This window comes from Microtus oregoni, unplaced genomic scaffold (assembly GCF_018167655.1).
Source record: "Microtus oregoni isolate MIOR12 unplaced genomic scaffold, Mior012 000003F_ref0000135, whole genome shotgun sequence".
NCBI classification, from domain to species: domain Eukaryota; kingdom Metazoa; phylum Chordata; class Mammalia; order Rodentia; family Cricetidae; genus Microtus; species Microtus oregoni.
Window position 1 is genome coordinate 2,870,306 of NW_024543062.1, and position 10,619 is coordinate 2,880,924.

The window sequence follows — 10,619 nt, forward strand, 5'->3', positions numbered from 1 at the left end:
GTGCTACTACTACTACCGCCGCCTGGCTGTGCTATGCATTTCTTGAAGGCATGCACTTGAATGATCAGTCTTTCTCTTTTTCTTTTCTTTTTTTTAATTTGTTTATGTATAGTATTCTGCCTGCATGTACATTTGCAGGCCAGAGGAGGGCATCAGATCTTATTATAGATCGTTGTGAACCCCTGTGTGGTTGCTGGGGATTGAACTCAGGACCTTTGGAAGAGAGCAGCCAGTGCTCTTAACCTCTGAGCCATCTCTTCAGTTCCCCCTCCTTTTAAAAGTCATTACTATGTGTATGGTGTACCTGTGTATGCATTTGTGTGGAAGCCAGATGTTTGCATCATGTGTCTTTGTATGCTATTCATCTTTTTTTTTTTAATTTTAAAATTTAATTTATGTGTGTGGGTGTTTTGCCTGTATATCTATGAACCATGTGTGTGCCTAGTACCTGCAGACACCAAAAGAGGGCAATGGATCCGATGGTACTAAAGTTATAGTCAGTTCTGAGCCACCACATGGGTGCTGAGAATTGAGCCCAGGTCCTCTGCAAGAGGAGCCAGTGCTCTTTGCTGTTGAGCCATCTCTTCAGCTCCTCTGTTGTAATGAGAGGGGGGTCCTTTGTTTGTCCCAGTCGCCCGGCTAGCTTACACTCGAAATAATTACACAGAAACTGTATTCATTAAAACACTGCGTGGCCCATTAGCTCTAGTTTCTTATTGGCTAATTCTTACATCTTAATTTAACCCATTTCTATTAATCTGTGTGTTGCCACATGCCAGTGGCTTACCGGGAAAGATTCAGCATGTCTGACTCTGGCAGCTCCATGGCGGCTCTCTGACTCTGCCTTCTTCCTCCCAGCATTCCTTTAATACTCCCCCCCCACCTAAGTTCTGCCCTATCAAGGCCAAGGCAGTTTCTTTATTCATTAACTAATACAAACAACACATAGACAGAAGGAACTCCTATACCACTCCTCCATCTCCCCCTTCTTTAAAAAGACATCTATCTCTATCTATCTATCTATCTATCTATCTATCTATCTATCTATCTATATCTGGGTAGGGTCTCACTGTGCCTCCCTGCCTTGCCTGGCACTCACAGAGATCCATCTGTCTCTGCCCCTCCAGTCTGCCACCACATCCCGCTCCAGCTTACTTTTTGAGACAGGCTCTCTCACTGAACCTGGAGCTCTAGTTCAGCTAGATCAGATAACCTGCAAACTTTCAAGCTCCTGGGTTTGTCCGCTTTCAAACCCCACCCTCTCCCAGAGCTCTGGAGTTTCATTAAGTGTGGTACCATTCCTGGCTTTTTATGTGGGAGCTGGGAATCTGAACTCAGGTCCTCGTGTTTGCATGGCAAAGGCTTTGCTGTCTGAGCCATCGCCCCAAGCTTCTTTCCTTACTTGGGAAATCTTTGGCTCACCTGTTAACTTCCAGAACTTACTACCTAGTGTCTGAACTGGCTGCAGTCGTGAGATTGAATTACCTGGGAACCTCCTGATTTAATGAATTGAAGCTTAGGCGGTCATCTCACAGAGTCCCCCTGAGGTGACCACATCCGACTCTCAGTCCAGTTCCTGTGTTTCCATGAAAGTGTCTTCATTTCCTGTCAATCTTCCGCCTCCTCCGCCTCCTCTTACCCTCATGGTTCTTCGTGCCCAAGTCAATGTGCAACTTCTGGGGTGAGCATATCTCTTGGCTACAGCTGGAGTACTAGGAGCTTTAGGCATGTGTTGGCTGGGACATGTGTGCATGCACACATAGGGGCAGTATGCACATGGCTGTCACTGTCTCCAGAGTGCTTCTGCTGCATGTGTGTTGGAAGCCAGACATTGTGTGGGTGACTGTTGCTCAACCTTGTCCCCAGGGTGCCATGGATGAGTTTTAGCACTGGGCTTTTCCCATCATCACCAGATATTCTAATAGGGCTGTCTGTATGTCTGTCTGCTTGTCACAGTTGTCATGCTGCCTGTATACAATGTCCGGAGCCTGTAGCCTCTGTCCCATCCTCCCCTGCTTTGACTTCGTGGAAGGGTCAGAATGTCTGGGTCACTACTCCACTTATGCCTCCCCATACTAGGTCCTGTGTTCCTCTCTGGTCTCTTCCAGATCCCTTTCCAGACCTCTTTCCCTATTAAAGGGCCCCTTTCCCAGCATCCTTCCTGCATCTCTCTCCCTTTGGACATGCATAGCTTCAGAGAGAAGCGGTTTAAATATTGGGCAGAGCTGCTGGGTCAGCATGAGGTGTGGCTCTATCTTACCTGTGAGACACTGCACGTGGAGGGCCAAAGGACATGTGTCTGGAGTGGAGAGGGTACTGCCTTGCCCTCATAACTGATAGGTTTGACCTGCAGGGCCCCGAGAGGGGAAACTGGACCTCCTGAAACCTGAGCTGGTGGCTCAGGAGAGCTTCCAGGCCATGGGTAGGGAGTGAACTCTCCAGGGGTGTTGGGTTCTGGGTGGCATATGTTGGTTAACTCGAACTCACCCTGTCCTCTGAGCTGTGGTCAGGTATGGGGTGAGTTCCCAGGTGGGTGTTGTGTCCTGGGTGCTGTATGTTGGCTAACTCATCCTTGTCCCTAGGGTAAGAAGGAGGAGAACGATGTGGTGGAGAAGCTGAACCTCTTCTTGGACTTGCTACAGTCCTACAAAGTGAGTCTCCAACAAGTTGTCTGATAGTGACCTTGGGTTATTGAAGGGTATGAGGTCAAGGCTGTGCAGGGAAGGGACTGTTGTGATTTTCTGTGACTCTTCCTGAGGAGAGATGCAGAGAAGCATCTGTTTGCCCCAGATGGATACTGACAGGCCAGGGGAGAGGTGCCGCCTTGCGTCCAGCTGCTGAGGTTATTGGGACTGGTTACAGAAGTGCCAGTGGCGCCGGGCGGTGGTGGCGCACGCCTTTAATCCCAGCACTCGGGTGGCAGAGGCAAGCGATCTCTGTGAGTTCAAGGCCAGCCTGGTCTACAAGAGCTAGTGCCAGGACAGGCTCCAAAGCTACAGAGAAACCCTGTCTCGAAAAACTAAAAAAAAAAAAAAAAAAAAAAAAAAAAAAAAAAAAAAAGAAGTGCCAGTGGCTCACAGGTGGCTACACTACAAAAGTGTGGTCCTACTCCCCATTCAGGTTTTACCTCTTATTTAATCTTTGGGAAATCCTGTAAGTCTCCCCCATCCTCCACGAGGCAGTGTTAGTGGGCCTGAGTCCTCACAGCTGCTCTGCTTCAAGATGGTGATGGTCACATCTGACCAGAAGGAAACCTGTCTGCCTGAGAGTCCCTTAGGTTGGCTCAGGGCTCCTGCTAGCACCCCAGAAGGCCCCTAAGTTGAGGGGAAGACAATTGCAGTGTGTGGTAGAAACCCAGATGACTATCTGGCTCTCGAGTGATTGGGGACCAGGTCCATATGCAGGGGCTTTGCTGCTTCTCATGGACAAGGATTCCGGGAAGCCAGGCTGAACTTTGAGGTGATTTTGAGTGGCCAGCGTCCATGAGGAGTGGCTCATGTTATGGAGGTAGAGAAACCTTCATTTCAGAAGAGCTCCTGGAGAGCTGGCCCAGTGCTTACAGGGAAGATTTTTGGAAGAGTTTGCTCTGTTGACTGAGATGTTAACACGTGACTTCTGCCCTTGAGAGGCTTGTGCTTCCTGCATGTACCACCATACCGATCTCTTGTCGGGTTTCTGACTGGGGAAGACAACTGATGCCAATGTGTCTTCTTTCTCAGGCACACTGTCCTACCACCAGTAAGACATTGGCTATAGCCGGGTGGTGGTGCACGCCTTTAATCCCAGCATTCGGGAGGTAGAGGCAGGCGGGAGGTAGAGGCAGGCATGTGAGTTCGAGGCCAGCCTGGTCTTTAGAGCAAGTTCCAGGACAGGCTCCAAAGCTACAGAGAAACCCTGTCTCAAAAAAAACAAAGCAAAGCAAAACAAAACAAAACAAAAAACATTGGCTGTCTGGAGTTGGTAGTGTTGGTAGTCTGAGGTGGGGCTGCCTCAGAGCCTGAACTAGACAACTCCCATTCTTGAAGGCAGGTTCTCCTCTGGGGTTTGGGGTCTTACGGTCTGCTTTTGTACAGACTAACCTGAGCCAGGAGATCTGAATGAGGCTTGCTCTGAACCAGAGTTTGTATGTATCTTATTTTATTTATTTTATTTTTTTTATATTTATTTATTTATTATGCATACAATATTCTGTCTGTGTGTATGTCTTCAGGCCAGAAGAGGGCACCAGACCTCATTATAGATGGTTGTGAGCCACCATGTGGTTGCTGGGAATTGAACTCAGGACCTTTGGAAGAGCAGGCAATGCTCTTAGCCACTGAGCCAACTCTCCAGCCCCATGTATCTTATTTTAATTACATTAATTTGTGTGTCTGTGTGTGTGCATGTGCAGAAGTCAGAGGACAGCTTGCAGGAATCAATTATTGCTTTCCATCATGTGGGTCCTGGGAATCCAACTTAGATCATCACCCTCCTCCCACTCCAGTCCTGTCCTGGACTCTGCACAGGAAAAGCCGGTGCTCCCAAGGGCCTTGATTGTTCTCTGTCAGTCAGCATGAGCCTTTCTGGCTGCATCTGCTCTCCCCTTGCAGATGGGAGATGGGAGTTTTTGAAGGTCTCCAGAGCTTCCAGGCTCTGGGTCCCTTTAGGATGTGCTGCAGTAGGTGAGCATGCCTCCCTCCCTGCAGGACCTGTGCGAGCGGCATGAGAAGGGCGTGCTTCACAAGCATCAGCGGGCATTGCACAAGTACGGCCTGATGAAGAGGCAGATGATGAGTGCCGCGCATGGCCGAGAGCCCGAGTCTGTGGAGCAGCTGGAGTCACGCATCGTGGAGGTGAGCAACAGGCAGGCGACAGCAGGCAGCTGTGGGTTGCATGTGGTGTGACATCTGGAGTCGCTCCATCAGCTCTTCCTGGTTTGCTGGGTGAGCTCAGGGATTGTGAGTATGCAGAGCAGGGCTGGGGCCTGGTGGAGGTGGGAACTGTCCCAGGGGCTCTGCAGCTGCGTGCCTGGCTTTGCATTTCTTTGGTGTTCCCTCCTGTGGATGTGAGGGCAGGGGTCAGCCCCCGGGCTCAGAGCAGATGCTCCGTCCTACATCCTCACGTCCAAGGGTCCAGTGTTCAGATCGGCTCTCTGCTTGCAGCAGGAGAATGTGATCCAGACCATGGAGCTCCGAAACTACTTCTCCCTGTACTGCCTGCACCAGGAGACGCAGCTCGTCCATGTCTACCTGCCTCTCACCTCGCACATCCTGGGGGCCTTCGTGAACTCCCAGATCCAAGGGCACAAGGAGGTGAGCCACCTCTGTCCCCGCTCTCACTAACACCATCTTGTTTTCAGCTGCCTGGCCTGTGGCCTGCAGTCAGTGACCTCAAGAATGAAGTTGATACCCATTGGCCTTAAGAGTTCCTAGGTGTGCCAGTCTCTTGTGTGGTCAGGATGGTGACATCGAAAACTTGTGAGCAGGATCAGAAAGATGTCAGGAAGTTCATTCCTTTTACAAGAACTCTTGGAGTCAGGGAAAGCATACAGAGTCTCCAAGCCTCACAGTTGAAGAGGTGGTGGGGGTTAGTTTGTCTGGGAACACTGTACCACAGAGGAATTTCCTAGAAACTCCTTGTCAGCTGCCTTTAGGGGTGGCCTCTGGAGCCGCTGGGGGAAGAATGCTTGGGAATACTCTGAGACATGGAAACCCTGGGATGCTTACCTTGTGCAAGTGGCCTATAGCTCTGGGACCTCCACTGTGCTCACTTTCACCAGCTGGGGCTGAGGCAGCACTTCAAAGAGGGTGCCTGTCTAGCTCCTTGGTTGTATGATATTTTGGGGGTGTGTGTAAAACTGATGCCTACTAATGGGATGAGAGCAGCCCAACTAACGATTCATTGAAGTCTATTTGGTGAATAAAATTAGTTCTTTGAGGGCTCTTACAGAGTGGATGCTTATAGACAGCTGTGCTTTCCCTCCCAAATTGCCAACTCCCCAACAACTAAGTCCCTGTTTTAAGCCTTTAAAAATTTTATTCAATATTTATGTTTATGCATGAGTTTATAGGTATCACATGTATGCAGGAGTCTACATAATGTCAGATCCCTTGGAACTGGAGTTAAGGGGTTATGAGCCACCTGATAGAGGTGCCAGGAGCCAAACCCATGTGCTCTGCAAGAGCAGCAAGTGCTCGTAACTTCTGAGTCATCTTTCCAGTGTTTCCTGTCCTCCTGTGAGACAGGATCTCACTATGTAATGGCTGCGCTTGAACTCAAAGAGATCTGCCTGCATCTGCTTCTTGGGTGTTGGGATTAAAGGCATCTACCACCATACTCAGGGACATTTTCTTTTCTATCTTTTTTATTGTTGTTCTTTTTATTTTTGGTATGCATATGTGTTGTGTATGTATGAATGTTTGCATGTGAATTGGCATATATGCACTCATTTGGAGGTCATGGGTTGATGTGGGTAGTCTTCCTGTATGTGTGCATGCATGTGGAGGTCATGGGTTGATGTGGGTAGTCTTCTTATGTGTGTGCATGCATGTGGAGGTCATGGGTTGATGTGGGTAGTCTTCCTATATGTGTGCATGCGTGTGGAGGTCATGGGTTGATGTGGGTAGCCTTCCTATGTGTGTGCATGCATGTGGAGGTCATGGGTTGATGTGGGTAGTCTTCCTATGTGTGCATGCGTGTGGAGGTCATGGGTTGATGTGGGTAGTCTTCCTGTATGTGTGCATGTGTGTGGAGGTCATGGGTTGATGTGAGTAGTCTTCCTGTATGTGTGCATGCATGTGGAGGTCATGGGTTGATGTGAGTAGCCTTCCTGGATCATTCCTCACCTTATATATTGAGGCAGAGCTGCAGTTTCCTGAACCCAGAGTTCATCTATTCTGCTAAGTTAACTAGCCAGCATGCTGAGGGCATCTTCTATCTCCCCTCTGTGTAGGTGGTGACGTCCGCTTGACATTTACTTGGGGATCCAAACTCAGATTTACATGGTGATCACTTTAGCCCTCCTAAGTTTTTGTTTTATATGGCTTTGAGTTTACAGTGGAATCTAGCTTCAAGCACTAATGTCAAAGCAGCAGAGGTGACCACTGACTCAGAAAACATTCAGAGCCAGCGGTAGTTCTGTGTCTGTGTGTGTTCTGTCCTTACCCCATCAGAATCCTGCTGGTCTATAAACATTGTCCAGCCTTGGGAGGGAGAGACAGCCTATTTGGTTTCAGTCTGGCATGTGTCTAAATGGTGGCTTGCTGCAAGATGGAGTCACCATCTCTGATTAGGATTTGGAGAGCCAGTTTGATCACATCTGCTTTTCCCAGTTATCCAGTTGCTTTGCTGTCTATGGGAGCCTCATCTCCCTCGAGGAGGGCATTTGGTTATCTGTTCTATGTTGGTTACAGGGACTGAATTGAGGTCATCAGGTTGGCGGTAAGCATCTTTACCTGCCAAGCCCTCTTGAAGACCTGGTTTTGAATTTTTGATATTCTGCCTCTACCTCCTACATGTCACACACCTGGCTTATGTGGTACTGGGGATCCAAATCCAGGGACCATGCATGCCAGGCAGATACTCTTGTGACCTGTGTGGTTCCAAGATCTGAAAAATGGCAAAAAGTACAACCCCCCTAGTTTCTAAATGTTTGCCTGGGTGTCATGGTTACATAGTTACTGATAGAACTGTCACTGCTTGGCAGCAGTAATGGGTGATGGGCAGAGGCTGTGTTCCTTCCAGCTAGTCCCTGCCATCAGGGAACATACAAAGGTATGCCAGGGGGCATTAACTTGTGAGATTTGGGGGATACATAGTGGCTGGACTGTCCATGTTGTGTGAGAAGTCTCAGTGGTTCAGGCAGAAGTTCTGCTTGGCTAGAGTTCCTGGTACTTGGCTTGTCCAGTAGGTTGCACAGTGTGCAGGCCAGTTGACCTGCACAGTGGGTAGTGGGCTCGCCTAGTATACACAAAGCCAGGGTTCCATCCCCAGTACTTCATATGCCAGCTACAGTGCTGCCCAGTACTTGGGTGATGGGAGCGGTAGGATCATCTTCTGTTGTATAGCAGTTACTAGATTTCTTTTTACTTTTTGTATGGGGTGCTGAGGATCAAACTTCTTGTGTATGTTTGGTAATCTCTCAAACCCTAAACTATATCCCAGCCGGTTTTGATTTTTAGGTCTCACTGTAGCCCGGGCTAGCCTGGAACTTGCAATCCCTCTATCTGAGTCTTTGGGGGGTGGGTCAACATTGAGAGAATAAGGGTGATTTGCCTTCACTTTCAGCTCTGGTTGTGGAGCCTGGTATGTGAGGGAATGTAATGTGAGTGCCCTCCTGTCCTTGCCACCAGATGACAGGGCGTGGCCACCCACCTCATCTTCCTTTCTTCCTGTCTTGCAGATGAGCAAGGTTTGGAATGACCTGAAGCCGAAGCTGAGCTGCCTCTTTGCTGGACCTCACAGTGTGCTGACACCACCGCGCTCCCCGCAGGAGGATGGCGTGTGCTCCCACTAGTGGCAAGGCCCACAGCAGAGCTCCCTGTGGCCTCACTAAAACCTCTTTGCAAACAGTGTGTCCCTGGCTGATTTCCTCCAGGCAGCAGCCACTGCCCCGAGCTGCCTGTGGGCTGTGCTGGTGGTCTTTGTGGCGTGGCTCCCTGCTCCTGGACAGGAGGTCTATGTGCCCCCAGCCTGCCCCATGGCCTGTTGATCGGGTCAGTAGTGGGACATTAGGGTGCATTGGAATGGATTGTGCCCAATGCCCACAGTGTGAAGGGTCACCGAGTGCTGGGGAGCCGAGGGGTTAACCTAGCAGCAAAGAGGTGTGGGGCTGGCCTGCCCTGTGACCTGGCCAGGAGCTGGCCGGTCTCTGAGGATGGGACTGTGATGGCAGATGAGGGCCTGGAAGGTGTATTAGAGGCCAGGCGGGAAGTATGATGCCCAGTGGTTTGGTGCTTTGGAGGAAATGTCTCATTCCAGTGCTGTCTGTGGAGCCCTGGTCCAAGGCCTCTTGAGGTGCACCGTAGATGAGGGCTCAGGGTCCTTTCTTGTGTTAGGTTTTGGAGGGTGGGAATGAGGAGGGGTTATGGAGGAGCACTGGAGATAGGCATCCCTGTTGGGTGCCCAGGCCTCAGGATCAAGAGTGTGGGTCACTTCCCCCAGGCTATCAGGCAGCAGGTTCCAGCTGGATGTGAACTGCCTCCTAACCAGCTGGCTGCCGCTCCAATGTATCCCCCCCACCTCCCCACCCCCGTGCTTTTAGTGCTCTACTCCCCCCAGCCTGGCGATAGAGCCTGCCTTCTCTCACATAGTCACTCCCCTGCCTGGCTGTGGGTACCTGTCTCTAAACTTGAGGTTCCATCCCCAGGGTGCAAGGGAACCAAGAGTCCCTGCACCCCTCTGGCATCCTGCTGCCCAAGCCTGTGTGCCACACCACAGCCATGCTTGGGGCTGCCAGAAAGATGGGAAGCACAAGCATCGATGGATGTCCCCCCTCCCCCTTTTCCTGGGCCTAGCAGGAGCCAGCTTCAGCCTTAACTGGACAGTCCGGGGCCAGCACAATGGGAGCAAAGGGAGAACACCTTTGGGTGCTTCCTACTCAGTGTTAGTCTGCCTGGCTTAAGAGGCAAGGCAAAGGCAGCAGGGCTCTGAGACATTTCTGTGGGGACTTTAAGGGATTAGTCAGGAAGCTGGTGCTGTGGGATTCCGCTCACTCGATGAATGAAGCACTTTATGGACTGCGGGAATCAGTTACTGCCACACCCAATAAACTGGAAGTGTTTACAGATGGTTTCCATGCTGCCATTTCTCTCCACAAACCGCCATGAACATGGTCAAATGTTCTTAGAGTCTAAGTTTCGGGATGGGCAGTTGCCCCTAGCCTGGCGTTCCCTGTGGGGGAGTGTCATATGAGTTTCCTGGAAATAGAAGCATTGCTTCCTCCTGGAGGGAGGCTCCTCAGACTCAGAACATCTGCAAAATTTACAAGTTTGAGAAACCTGAAAAGCACATGGTTCACAAGGTCCCTCCCTGCAGCGGTGCCCACAGTGACAGTTGCTAAGGGAAGTAGATGCTGGCCTGTCAAGCCCCCTGCATAGTGTAGAACTCCAGGGCTGCGGCTCAGTCCTAGCCCATGCTGTGGTCAGCTTTTCTGTGACCTAAGCCCTCGCCCACACTCCTGTAAGTAACCCCACTAAGCTCACTGGCTTACTAGGTCAGGCTCTGTAGAGTCGTTTCTTTGCCAGATGAGCTGAGTTTATTTCCTATTGCTGGGATAAAAGCAAGCATTGTAGTGGGAACGGGTTTGTTTTAGCTCATGCAGTCTGTCACTTTGGGGGAGGGGGCTCATAGTGTAAGACCAGCTGGGCACATTGCATCCAGAGTGAGGCAAAAAATAGATCACAACATGGATGCCCATGCTCAGCTTGCTTTATTCACCCTCAATACTGTTCAGGATTCTCTTCCTAGTTCAGCCCATCGGTGGAGACCAGGTCCTGGTTTGCTGTCCAACTGCTTGGCTTTCACTGGGACAACACTACCCTCTGCCTCTTGAGACCCACGGTTCTAGTGTCTCTCCTGGCACCCTTAATCTCCTCGGTTTTCTTTGGATGCCTGCTCTTGCCCCCACCAAACATTTCACA

At 50.4% G+C, this 10,619-nt stretch overlaps 1 protein-coding gene across 3 annotated transcripts in view; it reads left to right on the plus strand.

Annotated features, from left to right (window-relative positions):
* Positions 1-9,754, plus strand: part of Snx8 (sorting nexin 8) — a 58,736-nt gene extending 48,982 nt beyond the window's left edge. For all 3 annotated transcript variants that reach the window (XM_041648456.1, XM_041648457.1, XM_041648458.1), the window contains exons 8-11: positions 2,583-2,651; positions 4,686-4,832; positions 5,142-5,291; positions 8,381-9,754. In XM_041648456.1, the coding sequence (XP_041504390.1) occupies positions 2,583-2,651; positions 4,686-4,832; positions 5,142-5,291; positions 8,381-8,494 (480 nt within the window). In that variant the 3' untranslated portion in view covers positions 8,495-9,754. The remainder of the gene's footprint in view (positions 1-2,582; positions 2,652-4,685; positions 4,833-5,141; positions 5,292-8,380) is intronic.
* The last annotated feature ends 865 nt before the right edge of the window (positions 9,755-10,619 follow it).